The sequence below is a fragment of the Salmo salar genome, chromosome 11, assembly GCF_965601325.2.
Source record: "Salmo salar chromosome 11, fSalSal1, whole genome shotgun sequence".
Taxonomy (NCBI): domain Eukaryota; kingdom Metazoa; phylum Chordata; class Actinopteri; order Salmoniformes; family Salmonidae; genus Salmo; species Salmo salar.
In genome coordinates this window covers 35,852,283-35,875,000 of record NC_138301.1, presented here as the reverse complement: position 1 = coordinate 35,875,000, position 22,718 = coordinate 35,852,283, and the positions used below count along the sequence as shown (strand labels likewise).

Genomic DNA, 22,718 nt, shown 5'->3' with positions numbered 1-22,718 from the left:
GTGTCGGTGTCCTGTTGCATCACCCAACTTCTGTTGAGCTTCAATTGGCGGACAGATAGCCTTACATTCTCCTGCAAAATGTCTTGATAAACTTGGGAATTAATTTTTCCAATGATAGCAAGCTGTTCAGGCCCTGAGGCAGCAAAGCAGCCCCAAACCATGATGCTTCCTCCACCATACTTTACAGTTGGGAAGGGATTTTGATGTTGGTGTGCTGTGCCTTTTTTTCTCCACACATAGCATTGTGTGTTCCTTCCAAACAATTCAACTGTTGTTTCATCTGTCCACTTAATATTTTGCCAGAAGCGCTGTGGAACATCCAGGTGATCTTTTACAAACTTCAGATGGCCAGCAATGGTTTTTAGACAGCAGTGGCTTCTTTCGTGGTGTCCTCCCATGAACACCATTCTTCTTTAGTGTTTTACGTATCGTAGACTTGTTAACAGAGATGTTAGCATGTTCCAGAGATTTCTGTAAGTCTTTGGCTGACACTAGGATTCTTCTAAACCTCATTGAGCATTCTGCACGGTGCTCTTGCAGTTATCTTTGCAGGACGACCACTCTTAGGGAGAGTAGCAACAGTGCTGAACTTTCTCCATTTCTAGACAATTTGTCTTATCGTGGACTGATGAACATCAAGGCTTTTAGAGATACTTTTGTAACCCTTTCCAGCTTTATACAAGTCAGCAATTCTTAATCTTATGTCTTCTGAGATCTCTTTTGTTCGAGACATGGTTCACATCAGGCAATGCTCCTTGTGAATAGAAAACTCAAATTTTGTGAGTTTTTTTATAGGGCAGGGCAGCTCTAACCAACATCTCCAATCTCGTCTCATTGATTGAGGACTCCAGGTTAGCTGACTCCTGACTCCAATTAGCTTTTGGAAAAGTCATTAGCCCAGGGGTTCACATACTTTTGCAACCTACACTGTGAATGTTTAAATGATGTATTCAATATAGACAAGAAAAATACAATCGTTTGTGTGTTATTGGTTTAACACTGTGTTTGTCTATTGTTGTGACTAAGATGAAGATCAGATCGAATTTGATGATAATTTATGCAGAAATCCAGGTAATTCCAAAGGGCTGACTTACTTTTTCTTGCAACTGTATATACAGGGGATACAGGTACAGAGTCAATGTGCAGGGGCACCGGTTAGTCGAGGTAATTGAGGTAATATGTACATGTAGGTAGAGTTATTAAAGTGACGATGCATAGATAATAACAGAGAGTATCAGCGGCGTAAAAGAGGGGGGTGGGGGGCAATGCAAATAGTCTGGGTAGCCATTTGATTAGATGTTCAGGACTCTTATGGCTTGGAGGTAGAGGCTGTTTAGAAGCCTCTTGGACCTAGACTTGGCGCTCCGGTACCGCTTGCTGTGCGGTAGCAGAGAGAACAGTCTATGACTAGCGTGGCTGGAGTCTTTGACAATTTGTAGGGCCTTCCTCTGACACGACCTGGTATAGAGGTCCTGGATGGCAGGAAGCTTGGCCCCAGTGATGTACTGGGCCGTACGCACTACACTTTGTAGTGCCTTACGGTCAGAGGCCGAGCAGTTGCCATTAGAGGTCGACCGATTATGATTTTTCAATACCGATACCGATTATTGGAGGATCAAAAAAAGCCGATACCGATTAATCGGACAATTTTTTTATTTTTATTTGTAATAATGACAATTACAACAATACTGTATGAACACTTATTTTAACTTAATATAATACATCAATAAAATCAATTTAGCCTCAAATAAATAATGAAACATGTTCAATTTGGTTTAAATAATGCAAAAACAAAGTGTTGGAGAAGAAAGTAAAAGTGCAATATGTGCCATGTAAAAAAGCTAACGTTTAAGTTCCTGGCTCAGAACATGAGAACATATGAAAGCTGGTGGTTCCTTTTAACATGAGTCTTCAATATTCCCAGGTAAGAAGTTTTAGGTTGTAGTTATTATAGGAATTATAGGACTATTTCTCTCTATACGATTTGTATTTCATATACCTTTGACTATTGGATGTTCTTATAGGTACTTTAGTATTGCCAGTGTAACAGTATAGCTTTCGTCCCTCTCCTCGCTCCTACCTGGGCTCGAACCAGGAACACATCGACAACAGCCACCCTCGAAGCAGCGTTACCCATGCAGAGCAAGGGGAACAACTACTCCAAGTCTCAGAGCGAGTGACATTTGAAACGCTATTAGCGCGCACCCCGCTAACTAGCTAGCCATTTCACATCGGTTACACCAGCCTAATCTCGGGAGTTGATAGGCTTGAAGTCATAAACAGCACAATGCTTGAAGCATTGCGAAAAGCTGCTGGCAAATGCACGAAAGTGCTGTTTGAATGAATGCTTACGAGCCTGCTGCTGCCTACCATCGCTCAGTCAGACTGCTCTATCAAATCATAGACTTAATTATAACATAATAACACACAGAAATACGAGCCTTTGGTCATTAATATGGTCGAATCCAGAAACGATCATTCGAAAACAAAACGTTTATTCTTTCAGTGAAATACGGAACCGTTCTGTATTTTATCTAACGGATGGCATCCCTAAGTCTAAATATTGCTGTTACATTGTACAACCTTCAATGTTATGTCATAATTATGTACAATTCTGGCAAATTAATTACGGCCTTTGTTAGGAATAAATGGACTTCACAATGAGCCAGGCGGCCCAAACTGCTGCATATACCCTGACTGCTTGCACGGAACGCAAGAGAAGTGACACAATTATCCTAGTTATATGAAATTCATGTTAGCAGGCAATATTAACTAAATATGCAGGTTTAAAAATATATACTTGTGTATTGATTTTAAAGAAAGGCATTGATGTTTATGGTTAGGTACATTGGTGCAACAACAGTGCTTTTTTCGCAAATGCGCTTGTTAAATCATCACCCGTTTGTCGAAGTAGGCTGTGATTCAATGAGAAATTAACAGGCACCGCATCGATTATATGCAACGCAGGACACGCTAGATAAACTAGTAATATCATCAACCATGTGTAGTTAACTAGTGATTATGTTAAGATTGATTGTTTTTTATAAGATAAGTTTAATTCTAGCTAGCAACTTACCTTGGCTTCTTGCTGCCCTCGCGTAACAGGTAGTCAGCCTGCCACGCAGGCTCCTCGTGGAGTGCAATGTAAGGCAGGTGGTTAGAGCGTTGGACTAGTAACCGGAAGGTTGCAAAAACAAATCCCCGAGTTGACAAGGTAAAAATCTGTCGTTCTGCCCCTGAACAAAGCAGTTAACCCACCGTTCCTAGGCCGTCATTAAAAATAAGATTTTGTTCTTAACTGACTTGCCTAGTTAAATAAAAAATACATTTAAAAAAATGAAGAAAAAAAATTAAATAAAAAAAATCGGCAAATCGTTGTCCAAAAATACCGATTACCGATTGTTATGAAAACTTGAAATCGGCCCTAATTAATCGGCCATTCCGATTAATCGGTCGACCTCTAGTTGCCATACCAGGCAGTGATGCAACCAGTCAGGATGCTCTCGGTGGTGCAGCTGTAGAACCTTTTGAGGATCTGACGAACTATGCAAATCTTATATGGTGTGGTTTCTCCACAATTGAATTGAAAATACAGTATTTTACCATTACTTTTCATTTATTTGCAGCAGAATTTAATCTTTTTTTTGTGTCTCCAGAGCACCTGCTAAAGAGTCTGAGGAGGAGTATGACTCTGGGATAGAGGAGGAGAGCTGGCCAAGGCAGGCAGATGCAGCCAACAACTAAGTAACTAACAGTCCAAAATGGAGCTTCAGAAATTGCCATCATTTCAATTTAATAAGCTATGGCATTTTACAAATACCATTATTATAACTTCAAATGTAATTATGTCATCTGAATTACATCAGTGTTGATCATGATGATGTAGGTTATGCGATTTCATACATCGGAAAAAGTTTGTTCCCATATTGTTGCAAAGGTTTAAGAATTAACATTAACCAAGTATTCTCTACGCATCTTTCCCAGAGAGAGAGAGAAAAGGAGAGAGAACGTTATCCTGTTTAAATATAAAGACACTTTTACTTTTTCTCATAAAGTAGCTAGTGTCTCTTTGTGATAAGTACTTGTTTGGGAAACCTTAATGGAAATGGATTGTATCAAGTCCAAAATCTATTTTCTCTTATTTCATTTTGACACCATTTTATTTTTGACAATCAAGGATCAAGGTAGGATAGGATACTTTTTTGTTTGTTTGTTTTAACCACCATGTCTTTCTGATGTAATTTAGGAAGCCATTTTGTTTCTTCACAACTCTCTGATGACGAGGTCAGCCAGGTCATAGAAACCAGCATTCTTTACAGAACAAGTATTTATAGTCAAATTGTTAACTTTTTCAAAAAAGATCAGTTTGGCTGCTCTGTGGTGGATTTCAAATATCCAACACTGGAATTACTAGTATACTGTATGTACAGTTAGTATGCCATGTATGAGATGAAACGTGTAAGATATCTGGGCTCGAGATAGGGAGGGGGGCTTGAATTGATCCCAACCAGCTTTGATAATGTCAGATTTTCAACACATTTTCCCATTGTGGTTGTTTTTGACGTTTCTTTATGGAACCGTTTAGAACTACCTACACATTTAATGAAGCCATGACATCATTGGTGTTTTTGAATGGAAACATACCAGTCTTTAGAAATGCATTGTCTGATTTGCTCAACACTATACACTGAGAAACTTTTCATTCAATGCAGTTTCTTTAAAAGAAGCTGGGCTTTTTTGTACACTTTATATACAGATATAACGTTTTGAAATCTCAGACAGTAAGGCCCTAGAATCTAGATAATTTGCTCAATTCCCCTTTGACCCCTAGACACCTGTGTAGATCTCAGAAGATTTGACAGGTGTTAGCAATATGGTAACAGTTTAGGGGTCTTATGGGTTTCTGTGATGTTGGTTACACCCATCCAAACCTTTCAAATCTACATAAGTACATAGGGACTTTATCTTGGGGCTTATGTTGCGTTCATAACCAAGTGGGAAGGTGGTAATTACCAGCTGAAGTCATAAATATCAGTTGGATGCATTCACATGCTTTGAACTCGTTGAGAAACGCTGATTGGCTAATTGCAAACAAGCTGCGTCAATCACAAACTAAAAGTACAGCTATCATGCTTGTAAACATATGTGTTCAAAAACATTAATAGATAGCTTTTTATAAATAATGTTTTACTGCATGTAACTGCCTAAAATGCTGTTATCGAGGTCATTTCCTTAGTGGGTGACGTCAGAGGTCAACATGTGGGCGAAGTTGGCGCTCAGGGATGATAGATGAGTTTCCCACTAGTAATTACCAGTTGGAGGGGCATTCAAGTAGGTTTTCTATGTGGTAAATAACACCTTCCCACTTGGTTATGAACACAGCTTAAGGTCTTGATTTAGAATTGGGCAATTGTGTGATGTACAGTCCATCAGAACTGATGCCATCTGTGTGGCAGCAACCCTATTTTGCTCTGAATAGTTGTGAACCTATGTAAATGTGAGACTTTAATAAATATATTAATCACTTAAGAGTGTTCAGAGGTTGTTTGATGAACTACAGTTGTCCAGTGTTCTTCAGTCCTGGTGGGTTTATTTAGTCCTAGCCACCCAAAAACATGCACCCTCATCAGTTTTTATAGGCTGCGGTTACACAGGCAGCCCAATCTTGATATTTTGTAAATTAGTGGAAAAAGATCCGAATTGGGCTATCTGAGTAAATATTTATATTATTAGATATATATTTATATTATAATATATTTATATTATATATATATTTATATTATTAGATATATATTTATATTAGTTATTTAAAAAATGTCACAACAATGATCTATGAGCAGTAGAGGAACTTCTCTCTCACTCTCAATTTAATTCAGTTTAAGGGGCTTTATTGGCATGGGAACCACATGTTTACATAGCCAAAGCAAGTGAAATAGATGACAAACAAAAGTGAAAAAATACTAGGAATAATGAACAGTAAACATTACACTCACCAAAGTTCCAAAAGAGTAAAGCGATTTCAAATGCGATATTATGTCAATATACAGTATTGTAACAATATTCAAATAGTTAAAGTACAAAAAGTAAAATGAGTGGTATTTCACCCAATAGATATGCAAGTTTTGAATTTTTGTGGGTCTGTGTAGTCTGAGGGAAATATGTCTCTAATATGGTCATACATTTGGCAGGAGGTTAGGAAGTGCAGCTCAGTTTCCACCTCATTTTGTGGGCAGTGTGCACATAGGGTGTCTGCCTACGGCGGCCTTTGCTCAATAGCAAGGCTATGCTCACTGAGTCTGTACATTGTCAAAGTTTTCTTTAATTTTCCTCAAAGCTTTCCGCCTTATCTCAGCTCACTGTTCACCATAGCAACACCCACCCGTAGCACGCGCTCCAGCAGGTATATTTCACTGGTCATCCCCAAAGCCAACACTTCCTTTGGCCGCCTTTCCTTCCAGTTCTCTGCTGCTAATGAATGGAACGAATTGCAAAAATCACTGAAGCTGGAGTCTTATATATCTCCCTCTCTAACTTTAAGCATCAGCTGTCAGAGCAGCTTACCGATCACTGTACCTGTACACAGCCAATCTGTAAATAGCACACCCAACTACCTAACCCCCATATTATTACTTACCCTCTTGCTCTTTTGCACCACAGTATCTCTACTTGCACATCATCATCTGCACATCCATCACTGCAGTGTTAATGCCAAATTGTAATTATTTCGCCTCTATGGCCTATTTATTGCCAACCTCCCTACTCTTCTACATTTGTACACACTGTATATAGATTTTTTCTATTGTGTTATTGACTGTACATTTGTTTGTGTAACTCTGTGTCGTTTGTTTTTGTCGCACTGCTTTGCTTTATCTTGGCCAGGTTTCAGTTGTAAATGACAACTTGTTCTCAACTGGCCTACCTGGTTAAATAAAGGTGAAATTTTAAAATTACAAAAATTGGGCCAGTCACAGTTGTCAGGTATTCTGCCATTGTGTACTCTCTGTTTAGGGCCAAATAGCATTCTAGTTGGCTCAGTTTTTTTGTCAATTCTTTCCAATGTGTCAAGTAATTATCTTTTTGTTTTCTCATGATTTGGTTGCATCTGCTGTCCTGGGGCTCTGTGGGGTCTGTTTGTGTTTGTGAACAGAGCCCCAGGACCAGCTTGTTTTGGGGACTTTTCTACAGGTTCATCTCTCTGTAGGTGACGGCTTTGTTATTGAAGGTTTGGGAATCACTTTAATTTAGGTGGTTGTAGAATTCTCTCCCTCTCTCTCACCGCTCTCTGAAGAAGCCAAGCCAAGGAAGCCAGCTAAGCGTAATGGGACCTCGTCTGCTTTTTGAAACAGCATCTCAAGTCTAAAGTGTCTTCCTTTCCTCGTCACCTTTCTTTCTCTTTTCTTTCCTCTGCACCGACCTGACAGAATGGGGGGTTATTATATAGTTCAATGGTTAAACGGTCTCGTTTATTAAATCATAGAAGTCTGTCCACCAAATTAGTAGAGGAGACAAAGACAATTGTACGGAAGGGCTAATGCCAATGACAGAAAACGTATTCTAGGCCGTTTTTTTTACTCTGCATTATTGGGAAGGACTCCTAAAAAATAATTTCACGGTAGACTAAACCCGTTGTATTCAGCGCATGTGACAAATATAATTTCATTTGAGGAGAGGAGAGGAAGCCATTTTAGCCAATTGGGATGCCCCCGGTCTTTCGCGTCGTAAAAAAGAAACGGATATACGTGTACTATATCCGGGGTGTGACGTCACCTTGTAAACATGGTCGCCCCCAGCGTTCAAAAGTGTCGTTAGCTAGCTAAATACATTTGAAAACAACCGAGATTATTATTTTCCACAGTATCACGCCTCTTGAAAATGGATAAACCAACGTTCCAGTCTACGTCAGGAGGACGGCAGCAACCCGTTTCTAACACCGGAGGTCCCGATACGTTTTACCTTAGAGGGGGACCTCCATATCTCGGACCGCCGCCGATACAACCACCACCAGTATGTGAAACCTCGTTTCAAAGTAACATGCCGAGTTCAAGTAACGTTGCTGGAGCGTTTTGGCCCGGTCAAAACCCTTCCCAATATCTTCCTCCACCACAACAAGCCCCAGTTAGCGACCAGAGATTCCCTCAAAGTCAAGAGTGGACTCCACCTCCACCCGTGTCAGGATATGGCAGTCAACCATATGGCTTCAGACCCCCCTTTCCACAACCACCGCCTAGATTTGAAGGCTACGGACCACCTCATATGTCGTCCCCGGGATATGGTTTTGATCCGTCGATACCGCCGCCCCTCAACAACCCGGCACTCAGTCAGTTCCCTCCCATGTCTTCACAACCAGCTCCCCTCCACAGTCATCCAAACCTGGAACCCAACACACATGAGGGGAGACCACCAAACTCATGGGCTCAGGGCTACAATGTGGGTGATGCTCAATCGAACATGGGAACTTCAGATTTCCAAAGATCATTTGATCACAATCCAGCATACCCTAGCCCCGGTCCACAACACAGTCAGTATGGAAACCCTGATGCAAGTTTTAGACCAAAGCATACAGACAGTGGTTACACTGAACATCGTAGCAGACCTCTCCTAGCCTCCCCCTCCTTGATTCCGATGGGAAAAGCTTTGCAGCGTGACCAAGGTTTTAGCAGGCCTACGGCTCCACAGCCGCCAGACGAAGAATCCATTCAGAGGATGCAAGACGAACAGTGGCTGAAGCATTTCTTGAGGAACCGAGAGAGGACAACAGCCAAGACCTCCAAACCGGCACAACCTCATTCAAGGCAAACACACCCAAAGGTCTCCGTGGCTCACATACGAGACACCCTGTACGGTGCCATACAGCTCGTTTCAAAGCTGTCCATGGCTTGTGAAATGCTGAAGCACAACTTGGAGAACGAGAGCGTCTGGGCGGATTCTTACGCTGAGGCAGTGAGTGTGAAAACAGATCTGCAAGAGAAACTGAAGGTCCTTGGTGACTCTGAGTGTGTTGAAAGTCTTCAAAAGAAACTGAGTTCCATCAGTAAGAGAAGGGCCAGGCTGCGGCGTCGACAAGTGGAACAGGAGGAGGACAAACAGAAGGACGAGGAACGAGTGGCTGAGCATGAAGCGGCCATCGACAAGTGGAGGATGAAACGTATCCATGAAGTAGAGGAGAAGAAGAGGGTGAGAGAAATGAAAGGGAGCACTGTCAAACTCAGTGTCTCATCTCTGATCGATAGCTCCCCCTTTCCACCTTCAGACCGGAGCCCTCCTGCTTTAAACCTAAAGGTTGCATTTTTTTATTCTAGCCCAGCACATCTGATTCAACTAAGGAAGGGTTTGATGTTTAGTTGAGAATTTGAAGCGTGTGTGTTGGGCTAGAAATAAACTGTGCAACCGTGGTGCTCCCCAGGGACTGGAGATGAGACACACTCCTGCTCTAAGTAATGTGTGTTACACACCCAGACTATGAACACGGCTTCTGTTATGTCTTTTTTTGTGCTCCCCTCCCCCATCAGGAGCAAGAGCTGAAGCTGGCTGCTGACACGGTGCTCTGTGAAGTGAGGAAGAAGCAGGCAGATGCCAAGAGGATGCTGGACATACTCAGGTCACTGGAGAAGCTACGAAAACTCAGGAAGGAGGCAGCCTCCAGGAAAGGTAAGGAGAAGCACCATAATGGTGGAACAGTTTCTCTTCAGATCTTTTGTCTAGCCAACTGCTGTTCAACTTCACAACAACAATAGTCAAAAATCTCTGTTCTCATTGAACAAATTCATGCAGTACCTCTCTGTTTCACTCCATTTTAAAACGTTTTCTGACAGCTGAACATAAACTTCTCTCTGTTTGTGTCCTCTACCAGGGATCTTCCCGGAGAAAGAAGCCGACCAAGCATTTGATGGGCTGGTGGAGCGCCTGCGTGCACTGATCAGGAAGAGGACAGGGGTGTATGGGGCAGAGGAGAACGCCCTGCGGGTGATGCTGGAGAGCGAGCAGGAGGAGGAGCGCAGGAGGGACCTGGAGAAACGACAGAAGAAGGAGAGGGAGAGGCTACTGCTGAGGAAACGAGAGATGGATAGCATGCTCTTTGGAGGTAATTAGAAACCGTATTAAGGCTGGTGGTTTTTCCCAAAAGGAGAGTCGGGACCCACTTTCAGGTTGTAGCATGTTTATTTCGGGTTGTGAAAATAAACACATTATTTAGTTAATTGGAACACAGCAATTCAAAAGGTATTAGGTTGGTCATCTCATGGCACACAGTTTCTGAACCACTGGTAAATAAGAGGAAAACAGACACAGCATTTAGAGATTCTGATTTTATAAGTTAATATCTGAATAACCATTTATTTTAATGTGACTGTTCTCCCCTCATCCTCTCCTCCAGATGAGATGCCTCCTGACCACCCCCTACAGCCCTTCAGAGAGTACTACACACAGGCAGAACGCTCACTACCAGCCTTAATACAGATACGGTTTGTGTCACACAAGCATTTTACTAGACTTAGAGATTTACCTCCACTAAGGCCCTGTTCAAATACATTAAGACTGCACCCTTCCTTCCTTTTCTTCTTCCTTCCTTGTTTCCTTCCTTCATTATATGTGTATGAAAGGGCTCCACCAATGCTTTTACTGTTAAAGCATATCTAACCAGTGATATTTAACCAGTCATTAAATCAAGGAACGAAGGATGCATGCAGTTTTAAAGTATTTCAGTATCCTATGTTTTGGCTCACCTGCTGTCTTTCTCCTCTAGGAGAGAGTGGGACCTCTGTCTGGTCTCAGTGGACCACCCAGACGGCACCACGGTCCCCCAGGACTGGGTCTTACCACAATGCCCCACAGACAAGATTTGGGCCACAGCCCTGGACCGAGGGGACTGCCTCGGACCCTGACTGACACCCATATTGGCTCTGGAAAGGACTGGTCATTCGCTAGCAGTGTATTCAGCAAGTTACTGCAACAAGACCTGCTGGGGAAGTGAAACAGAAGAGGGAAATTTACTTTTGTTTGATTATTTCTGATTGCCATTCACGAAATGTCCACGTGAAATGTCAATGTTGGCTTTCGTTAGGGTATTTCTACCCTGACAAAAAAATGTAACATTGTTCTTAAAAGATTCCTGCCAATCCTTTTTTCTGTATATTTTTATGATTTTCTTTAAGGATTTCTAAATCAGTTCTTCATTTTACAAACAGCTATTTGGTAGTTACTCTCTCCAACTGATATTTGACTGAATTGACATCCAATTTATCAGGAATTCTGTGTGTGAATAAATATTTAGCCTGCCTGGCGTACCAGATTATTGACCATGGTCTGTTGGTGTCACTGCTACAGTTAAGCTAAACGTGTCTTACAGAGGAGGGTTCTTAGTGACGTCACCCATACTGTTTACCACCTGTACACAGCATGGGTGTACCGAGAATCTCTTAACACCCTGGCCTGCTAAGGAAGGAAGGAATGGAAGGATTACTCTTCTCCTTGTTGGTCTTCTCATTAATCAAACCAATTGAATACCCAGTTGAATATCTTGTACAAACATTTGACACTGTCTCCTCATAGTTTGTAACATCAGACATCTTTTTGGAGTCACGAGTTACAAGCTCACAGGGAAAACTAACCTGCTCCTTGCTCTTCTATACAGAGAGACAGATATGTTCCATATAGAGCTGACTTAACTCCCTATTCTACATGACAGATATAGTCGATACAATGTTATTTGACACATGCACCAAATACAACTGGTGTAGACCTTACTGCATCCCAAAGATGCAGAATGAAAAAATGTAATAGTAACATGAGAAATAAAATACACAAGAATGGAGGTGTATACAGGGAGTACCAGTACCAGATCAATGTGAGGCTATATACAGGGAGTACCAGTACCAGATCAATGTGGAGCTATATACAGGGAGTACCAGTACCAGATCAATGTGGAGCTATATACAGGGAGTACCAGTACCAGATCAATGTGGAGCTATATACAGGGAGTACCAGTACCAGATCAATGTGGAGCTATATACAGGGAGTACCAGTACCAGATCAATGTGAGGCTATATACAGGGAGTACCAGTACCAGATCAATGTGGAGCTATATACAGGGAGTACCAGTACCAGATCAATGTGGAGGCTATATACAGGGAGTACCAGTACCAGATCACTGTGGAGCTATATACAGGGAGTATTAGTACCAGATCAATGTGAGGCTATATACAGGGAGTACCAGTACCAGATCAATGTGAGGCTATATACAGGGAGTACCAGTACCAGATCAATGTGGAGGCTATATACAGGGAGTACCAGTACCAGATCAATGTGGAGCTATATACAGGGAGTACCAGTACCAGATCAATGTGGAGCTATATACAGGGAGTACCAGTACCAGATCACTGTGGAGCTATATACAGGGAGTACCAGTACCAGATCAATGTGGAGCTATATACAGGGAGTATTAGTACCAGATCAATGTGCAGAGGTATTTGAGGTAGATGTGTTATGACTTGGTGTTATATCTGTTCTACAAAATATATGTATATCTGAACGCTCTGCAATGCTTCACCGTCCTTAACAGACCCTGGGTGTGGTCCCAAATGGCAGCCTATTCCCTATGTAGTGCACTACTGTTGACCAGGGCCCATACCTATTCCCTATATAATGCACTGTATAGGGAATACCAGAATAGGGTGCCATTTGGGATGTGGTGATGGTGTAATGGGAGCGGTTTTCCTTGGGTCTTTCCAGTCGACAGGTGCCTGGGTAGCAGCAGGTAAGCAGCTGAAGTCAGTGAGTTATGTCAGTAGCACAGTGATTCAGGAGGGCTAATCCTCTGTATCCTCAGACCTCACGCCCACTGCTCTTAATTACCAACAGGTTGGGAGAGGCAGCAACAACACACACGACATCAGTAACCCACGCCTGAGAGAGGAAGAACGCACTACAGAGAAGAGAGGGACTGCTCACAGAAACAAGTACAGGTACATAAAAAAAATTGACAGATTATTTGAGTAGCAAATGTTTTGTGATGATATGGATTTGGTTGAGTCTGAGTATTTACTTGATGATTTTTTATTTATTTTATTTCACCTTTATTTAACCAGGTAGGCCAGCTGAGAACAAGTTTTCATTTACAACTGCAACCTGGCCAAGGCAGTGCGACAAAAACAACAGAGTTACACATGGAATAAACAAACGTACAGTCAATAAAACAATATGAGGATAACGCCTCATGTCACGCCAACTGTTTTTTTCACATAACGATGTTTAATATGTTTGTGCTATCATTTGAGTAGCAAATGCTTTTCTAGAGGTGATGATAGTTCCTCTGGAGATGATAGTTCCTCTGGTGATGATAGTTCCTCTGGAGATGATCGTTCCTCTGGTGATGATAGTTCCTCTGGTGATGATAGTTCCTTCTGGTGATGATAGTTCCTCTGGAGATGATAGTTCCTCTGGTGATGATAGTTCCTCTGGTGATGATAGTTCCTCTGGTGATGATCGTTCCTCTGGTGATGATAGTTCCTCTGGTGATGATAGTTCCTCTGGTGATGATCGTTCCTCTGGTGATGATAGTTCCTCTGGTGATGATAGTTCCTCTGGTGATGATAGTTCCTCTGGTGATGATCGTTCCTCTGGTGATGATAGTTCCTCTGGTGATGATAGTTCCTCTGGAGATGATAGTTCCTCTGGTGATGATCGTTCCTCTGGTGATGATAGTTCCTCTGGTGATGATAGTTCCTCTGGTGATGACTCTGGTGATGATAGTTCCTCTGGTGATGATAGTTCCTCTGGTGATGATCGTTCCTCTGGTGATGATAGTTCCTCTGGTGATGATCGTTCCTCTGGTGATGATAGTTCCTCTGGTGATGATAGTTCCTCTGGTGATGATCGTTCCTCTGGTGATGATAATTCCTCTGGTGATGATAGTTCCTCTGGTGATGACTCTGGTGATGATAGTTCCTCTGGTGATGATAGTTCCTCTGGTGATGATAGTTCCTCTGGTGATGATCGTTCCTCTGGTGATGATAGTTCCTCTGGTGATGATCGTTCCTCTGGTGATGATAGTTCCTCTGGTGATGATAGTTCCTCTGGTGATGACTCTGGTGATGATAGTTCCTCTGGTGATGATAGTTCCTCTGGTTATGATCGTTCCTCTGGTGATGATAGTTCCTCTGGTGATGACTCTGGTGATGATAGTTCCTCTGGTGATGATAGTTCCTCTGGTGATGATCGTTCCTCTGGTGATGATAGTTCCTCTGGTGATGATCGTTCCTCTGGTGATGATAGTTCCTCTGGTGATGATAGTTCCTCTGGTGATGACTCTGGTGATGATAGTTCCTCTGGTGATGATAGTTCCTCTGGTTATGATCGTTACTCTGGTGATGATCGTTCCTCTGGTGATGATCGTTCCTCTGGTGATGATAGTTCCTCTGGTGATGATCGTTCCTCTGGTGATGATAGTTCCTCTGGTGATGATAGTTCCTCTGGTGATGATAGTTCCTCTGGAGATGATAGTTCCTCTGGTGATGATAGTTCCTCTGGAGATGATAGTTCCTCTGGTGATGATCGTTCCTCTGGTGATGATAGTTCCTCTGGAGATGATCGTTCCTCTGGTGATGATCGTTTCTCTGGTGATGATAGTTCCTCTGGTGATGATAGTTCCTCTGATGATGATAGTTCCTCTGGTGATGATCGTTCCTCTGGTGATGATCGTTCCTCTGGTGATGATAGTTCCTCTGGTGATGATAGTTCCTCTGGTGATGATAGTTCCTCTGGTGATGATCGTTCCTCTGGTGATGATAGTTCCTCTGGTGATGATAGTTCCTCTGGTGATGACTCTGGTGATGATAGTTCCTCTGGTGATGATAGTTCCTCTGGTTATGATCGTTACTCTGGTGATGATCGTTCCTCTGGTGATGATCGTTCCTCTGGTGATGATAGTTCCTCTGGTGATGATCGTTCCTCTGGTGATGATAGTTCCTCTGGTGATGATAGTTCCTCTGGTGATGATAGTTCCTCTGGTGATGATAGTTCCTCTGGAGATGATAGTTCCTCTGGAGATGATCGTTCCTCTGGTGATGATCGTTCCTCTGGTGATGATCGTTCCTCTGGTGATGATAGTTCCTCTGGTGATGATAGTTCCTCTGGTGATGATAGTTCCTCTGGTGATGATAGTTCCTCTGGAGATGATCGTTCCTCTGGTGATGATAGTTCCTCTGGTGATGATCGTTCCTCTGGTGATGATCGTTCCTCTGGTGATGATAGTTCCTCTGGAGATGATCGTTCCTCTGGAGATGATCGTTCCTCTGGTGATGATAGTTCCTCTGGTGATGATAGTTCCTCTGGTGATGACTCTGGTGATGAAAGTTCCTCTGGTGATGATAGTTCCTCTGGTTATGATCGTTCCTCTGGTGATGATAGTTCCTCTGGTGATGATAGTTCCTCTTTATCAGTGGGCAAACATACAAAAATCAGCAGGGGATCAAATACTTTTTCCCCCCACTGTATGTGTTTAGTGGTTCTTCTCATGTGTTTCTCATATTTTTCCCTCACCTTTGCATGATGGCCATAATAGGCCTACAAGTGTTAAACAATATGGAAGGTGTTTCCCCACTCTGGAATCACACAACAATATTTTCTGAATAGGTTATTCATTTAAAAAAGGATAGATAGGCCTACTTAAAAAAAACATATTTTGAAAAACTAAACATTTCCAGCGACGCAGTTTAACTATGGAAACAGACGACTATATTGTACAATGTAAGTTTACTGTCATTGAACTTTCCATTGTCTCGCTCTTCGTGCGTTTTAAAAACAAGTTAATAAGCTTAACCGGCATCTGTCTGTTTAGGTCTCCAGCCTGGTCATTAGTCTAGCGCCATCTGAAGCTAGAAGGGCAGCCATAGAATCAAAACAAGTAGTGCTAAAATGGGTACAACCCCTCAAACCAGAGTTTGAATGCATCCTCATGGATACACTTTTAAAATGGCTGCCAGTCCACCCATTGTGGCATCATTGACTTGAATGAGGACATTCATTTTACTCATTATGGTTCTGTGGAGCAGACATTCCCATTCAAATGAACATCTCGTGGTGGGTACATCGGTGGCCATATTGGTGTACCATTAGGAATGTTGGATCAATCAAAGCTTCTCACATCTGGGCCAATATTCATAAAGCAATCTAGGATCAGGTCCCGCCTGTTCACATAATGAATAAGATTAGGCCTATGATCTTAAAGGCAAAACTGATCTTAGATCAGTACTCTATCCTGAGACGTTTTATGAATACAGGCCAAGAATTCTGAGCCATATAAAAATGCATTATTTGCAACAATGACTGTTTTCAGCTGTTTGGCCATGCCTCAAATCACACTCTTTTATATATGCCCAATATAGTGCTCTACTTTTGACCAGAGATAAGTAGTGCATTATATAAAGAATAGGGTTATTTTCCTTTCTATTAATTCTAATTCTACAGAAGCATCCATACTGGGGTTGATATCAGCTGTGGTGGTAGGAGGGGCTTAGTTGTGATGATGCTTTAGCCTCCTCACAACACCTGTCTGCTTAAGGAGGGTTTACTGGAGTGTGTGTGTGTTTGCATTCTTTCTTTCGTACGGCAGTGTGTGTGCATGCATGCGTGCATGCTTACTTTCTGCCTTGCGTGCGTGTGTTTTCCGTCCCCTTCGGCCAATAGGAGAGGAGCATCAGGTGTTGACGACTGAGAGAGTAAGACGTGGTACCTTATAATCCTTAATCCTCTACCCCCAGACTTCCCTCTCCTAGATTGTGTAACAGAATCTACCGATATAGAAAGGAAAAAGTGTAAGAGTCTGGGATTTCTGGGAACCAAGAAGATAATCTGTTTTGGTCTCTGATCCAATCCTGTCTAAATGTGACAGAGATACCAGGCAATTTATTTCAGGAGAGGCAATATAGCTCACTTGTCACCTTACCACTTGTCTCTCAGTACCAGACCTCAACGCTGTATGCTAGATACTGGAACAGCTGGAGTCCAGTTTACAATGATTGACAATAGTAGACTGTTGAAACTGACATCTCTCTCCTTCCTCCAATCCTCCACTCTCCTCCTCTTACTTCTCCTCCTCTCCCTCCTCCTCATCTCTCCCTACACCTCATCTTCCTCCTCTCTCCCTCCTCCTCTCCCTCCTCCTCATCTCTCCCTACACCTCATCTTCCTCCTCTCTCCCTCCTCCTCTCCCTACTCCTCATCTCTCCCTACACCTCATCTTCCTCCTCTCTCCCTTCTCCTCTCCCTACTCCTCATCTCTCCCTACACCTCATCTTCCTCCTCTCTCCCTCCTCCTCTCCCTACTCTTCATCTCTCCTTCTCCCCCAGTGACCAGAAGAGTAGCAGGAGGATGTCCTGTCTGGATGAGGTTCCTTTTAAGACCCTTCTGGGATCTCTGGAAGGGCCCAGGGAAGAGGTGGAGCTGATCACTGCCCCAGACATCACTGTCCCAGACTATCTCACCATACTGCAGGAGACAGAGGTTGGTGTGTGTAAGAGATTGAGGGTAGATACACATCACCACCATTCACTTGTATCACTCCACATTATCACTGATCATTGCAAGGAGCTGTTTAGTATGATATGAACAACCCAGACCCCCTGCCGTTCACTTTGACACTCTACCATTAACACCTACTTAAAATTTCTCCCTGCCAGCCACTTCTGTCAGTTCAGTGAGATGTATAAAACAAAAAATCTCTACTAGGACATAGGCTTTGTGGCTATCATTTATTTATTTGTTGATGACACTAGAAAGCTTTAATGCCATTCTACACATGGTTGGAACATCAACACAAATATAACATAACACTCAAAATACAACACAGAGAGAACATAATACTCAAAATACAACACAGACAGAGCACAACACTCAAAATACAACACAGACAGAACACAACACTCAAAATACAACACAGACAGAACACAACACTCAAAATACAACACAGACAGAACATAACACTCAAAATACAACACAGACAGAACATAACACTCAAAATACAACACAGACAGAACATAACATTCAAAATACAACACAGACAGAACACAACACTCAAAATACAACACAGACAGAACATAACACTCAAAATACAACACAGATAGAACATAACACTCAAAATTACATTTACATTACATTTTAGTCATTTAGCAGACGCTCTTATCCAGAGCGACTTACAGTAGTGAATGCATACATTTCATACAATTTCATACATTTTTTTTCTGTGCTGGCCGCCCGTGGGAATCGAACCCACAACCCTGGCATTGCAAACACCATGCTCTACCAACTGAGCTACAGGGAAGGCTAAATACAACACAGATAGTACATAACACTCAGAATTCAACACAGACAGAACATAACACTCAGAATTCAACACAGACAGAACATAGTATTCAAAATACAACACAGACAGAACACAACACTCAAAATACAACACAGACAGAACATAACACTCAAAATTCAACACAGATAGAACATAACACTCAGAATCCAACACAGATATAGAACGGGGTGTTTTAATCACGCTGTTTTCCAATGTTATCATCGACTTTTACTGGGTAGAAGTTAAAGTCATGGGAAAATGGCTGACGTCTCCTACTCTTCTCTTAGTGTAATTAGGACTATTATGATACTGGGTGGCCTTTGACCCCGTCCACTGCTACACCGCCAAACCTAAATCCCACAGTGACCACCGACATTGTCCATACAGTCCATGTTTGTGTATTTAACAGAGAAGGGAAAATATCTCGCTTTGGTTTAGTTGTCAAAACCTCGGCCAAGCTTTCTCCTTAATCGTGTTAGGGTTCGAGTAAGGTTTGTTTCCAAATTCACAGTGGCCTCAACACACAGAGTGTGTACAGTGTTCTCCCTACATAGCTTTGAGTTTGAAGCTATAACATAGCTAAATACTGGGGCCAGAAAAACTCCGCTGGGATTTTTTTATCAATACCTTTACAACATGGCCTTTATATAATTAATAAAACATCAACAAAAATGGTGGTTTCCTGGTCCCAGTTCTGTTTGTGCTATACTCACCTACTTCTATGGTCATTGGCAAGTCAGCATAAACAGATCTGGGAACAGGCTAATTTGTGGAAGTATTTGGTTGGATTTGAATTATAATTTCATAGATATTGTCCTAAAAAAACTCATCTATTAACTTCTGCCTTTGCAATGCATATAGTATGTACATTAGAAGGCATTGTAGACCTTAACATCTCTCCGACTTCTCTCGAAGCCCCAGTACTGCAAGTCTCTTTATTCTTCCATCTTGTGGGAGACAGACCATGCATCCCAAATGGCACCCTATTCACTATATAGTGCACTACTTTTGATGGGAGCTCTATTGGCCGCGATGAAGAGTATTAGACTATATAGGGAACAGACAGCCACCTGCAACACATACATAATCTCCTCATTGTTAATATTACCCTGAAGCCATAGTCAGCGGTTTAGAATCTGATAAACCCAATGTGATTATTATAGGAGCCTGATGTCGAGATTTCATTTTCACCTCCTCTGATCTGGAGAGAGTTGAGTTTCTGTCTCAAATGGGACCCTATTTCATATGTAGTGCAGGGAATATAAAGGGAACAGGGGTGCTATTTGGAAAGAACATCTAGTCTGGGCTGAAGCAGGCACCTTTGTATAATTCTGAAAACACACGCACAAGCACACACACGCACACACACCTCTATTGGGATCAATTCATTCATCTTGTTAACAGAGAGAACAGCTTCAATCTGATGTGTGGTGTCGTGGTTTCGTGGTTTTTGGCATCACATGCAAGGGTATTTCCTACAGTCTGGGAAATTGATGGGAAGGCAAACAAAGCCATAAATGTAGACAAAATGAAGGTGGAAAATTGATAGTGAAACATTTGCTGTGTTGCGTCATTGGCCTTATTGGATCCTTCCTTCCTCACTTCCTTCCCTTAATCACATGATATTGGAGAAGTGTGAGCCAAGTGAAAGACCAAATCGTTAAGGGAAAGCCGAGTGGGTGTTAGACATTGGCGGTAGGTGAGTCGATGAGTTGCGTGAGTTGAGGGAAGAAGGAAGCATTTGCTAGAATGACTGCTTACCTGATTAATTGCTTGATTGATTGTTTGATTGGTTCGCCATTTGATTGGTTGGTTTTCAAAAATATGTTAGTGACATAACATGATTAAATGGTTCTCTTAAAGTACACTCCATTCATCCATCCACCCACCCACCCATCAACCAACAGCCACTTACCAACCCATCTTCACCTCTGTCAACAGTACATGTTCAGCTTGGAGAACTGGGTGCTCCAGGGCCTCCAGGGTGGTTACCCCAGCCAGCCCCAACCCCCCGGCCCCAGATCCCCATCCGAGGTGCTCCCCTCCAGCCCACCCTACTGGCACCTCTTCAGCAGCCCCCAGGAGAGCCGCCTGGCCAGCCGCCACAGCTCTGACTTCTGGGAACCCAACCCCCGCCAGCGCTCCCACAGCCTGAACCCAGTTGACATGCGCACCCGGGTCAAGTTTGTCATCTCCGACTCCGAGGAGGAAGAGGAGTGCTCTTCGTCGGAGTCTGGTTCAGGGTACAGGTCGGATCAGCGTGTTCCTGGGGTGAGGAACCCACTGCAGACCTGCACCCCTAACGTCCTGAACCTACCTGGCTCTCAGAGTGGTCTGGTGACCTACCAGCGTAGGAAGAACCTCCGCCAGTACTCGCTGTCCGTTCTCGAGACCTCCAGAGAGTGTAGCCAGGGGACCCCCTGCCCCCCAGGAGGACCCAAGCCGCTGTCCTCCTCATCCCTACCCAGACACCCATTGACCAGGGCCAACACAGAGAATGTCCCCTCCATCAGACACCACAAGCCAACCCATCCGGTACGGACATGACCTCCTATTAGGAGAAATATAGTAGAGAAAGGCTCAGAAAGGCTCAGAATCAAATCAAATCAAATTGTATTTGTCACATGTGCCGAATACAACAGGTGTAAACCTTACAGTGAAATGCTTACTTATAAGCCCTTAACCAACAATGCAGTTAAGAAAAAAAGTGTTAAGTAAAAAATACCAAAATTATTAAAGAGCAGCAATACTTTGAATTGGTTTACCTAGCCACTGTCACCAACGTTAGTTAACTTCTGTAGCTGTACACCATCATGAATATCGACACACGCAAAAACCAGAGTCTCTTTGGATAAAAGTGTCCGTTTTACATTATTGTTGCCTAGTTATTGTCCAACTGAGAAGCTCAATATTATCTAGCATAGTAGACTATTCTATTCATCAATCCCTTTATTTTATATTAGTAGGAATGGGTTCAGTTACCCCCGGGTATGCCTCTATCAGTAAGTAGGAATGTTTTCCCATTTCTTAAAAGAACATTTTCTCTAGGCTGTGTAGTTCAAGGCCCCACTTCCTAGTTCCCATGTGCTGTCTTTAAAAACTAAAGCACCAAACCAGATGTCCTCAGTGGGCAGTGTGACGGTTCTCTAACTGGCTCTGCCTCGGAGCAGCATGGGCCTGGAAAAAGATGAGGGAGGTATTTAAACCCCCACACTAAGTATCAGACGTATTCTAATGCCAACCACAGCTCAACAAGCTCATGTGGGATTTGCTCAACTTGGACTCCAGATACAGTAGATATGTTGGATGGAAATATGCTAGATTGTATTTCAGATGAACTTGAAACTTTTAGATATATTTGTAAAATACATTTTGACAAAAAACAAATGAAATTCATATTTTTGTAAAGCAAATTGTATATAGTATGTTAGTTGATAGAGAAAACAGATCCTCCTGAGTATATTAAGGGTTTTTTCCAATTCACATTTCTCAAATGTTTTGAGGGATGTGTGCTCTAAATATAGCTAGTGTAAAGTCTGTCCTTGGAATCTTCTCAAGTTATTATTAGTTCATCAGGATTAGCGAGTGGAATTACTCAAGGAAATGTATTTCTCAGCAAACCAGTGTTTCAAGGTTAGCCAGCCGTGTACGTTTCGGTGCTGTCACACACTATAAATGTTGCACTCATGTTGCGTGAACATTGCCAGTTCCACGCACAGGCTGTCAGTCAGGTTGTCAATCTACAAGCAACTTAAGAGGCATTAGTCAGGCTGGGATTTCAGGCTAACCCTCTCCCTTTATGAGGTTGGTTATCTTTCTTTCACAAACTCCCCACCTCCCCTCCCCCTCACTCTCTCTCTCTCTCTCTCACACTCTCTCCTCTGCTCTTCCCCCCGTGTGCAGTCCCTGAGTCTGTACTTATGCCTGCCGGCCCTTCCCTCGGTGACCTCACGACCCCTGGGTTCCCACGCCGCATCAGTGCTGGACTCCTCAGTGGAGCTGCTGTCCGCGCTGAGCCCCGAGGAGAGAGAGCTGCTGCAAGCCATCACTGAAAGGGGCTATCCGCTCCGCACCGCCATCATCGCCCTGCAGAAGACCGGCCAGCAGAGCCCAGAACAGGTCCGTCTCAAAACACAGTCACAAACATTTCATAGACATGAATTTGACCAGTTTCGAGAATGAAAGTTTCTTTGACCAAGATGGCCATTCTGTAGTTGTGTCGCCGGGAAGCCAATGTCCGTTCTAGTGCTCTGTTTAACCTCTCTAGGGTACGTGGGACGAAATTGTCCCACACTATTCAACAGCCAGTGACAAATCAGAGCGCCAAATTTAAAACCACAAAATGTCATCATTCAAAGTTCTCAAACATAGGACTATTTTACA

The 22,718-nt window shown here is 42.8% G+C and overlaps 2 protein-coding genes across 2 annotated transcripts in view; both read left to right on the top strand.

Annotated features, from left to right (window-relative positions):
* Window positions 1–5,529, top strand: part of clpxa (caseinolytic mitochondrial matrix peptidase chaperone subunit Xa) — a 26,370-nt gene extending 20,841 nt beyond the window's left edge. Inside the window, exon 14 of the mRNA XM_014127602.2 lies at window positions 3,657–5,529. Within this exon, the coding sequence (XP_013983077.1) occupies window positions 3,657–3,744 (88 nt within the window). The 3' untranslated portion in view covers window positions 3,745–5,529. The remainder of the gene's footprint in view (window positions 1–3,656) is intronic.
* Window positions 5,530–7,738: 2,209 nt separating this feature from the next.
* pdcd7 (programmed cell death 7) lies at window positions 7,739–11,287 on the top strand. Its single transcript, XM_014127601.3, has 5 exons — window positions 7,739–9,174; window positions 9,510–9,648; window positions 9,851–10,081; window positions 10,373–10,460; window positions 10,742–11,287. Exons 1-5 carry the CDS (start codon window positions 7,873–7,875, stop codon window positions 10,878–10,880), a joined length of 1,899 nt encoding a protein of 632 aa, XP_013983076.1. The 5' UTR covers window positions 7,739–7,872; the 3' UTR covers window positions 10,881–11,287.
* The last annotated feature ends 11,431 nt before the right edge of the window (window positions 11,288–22,718 follow it).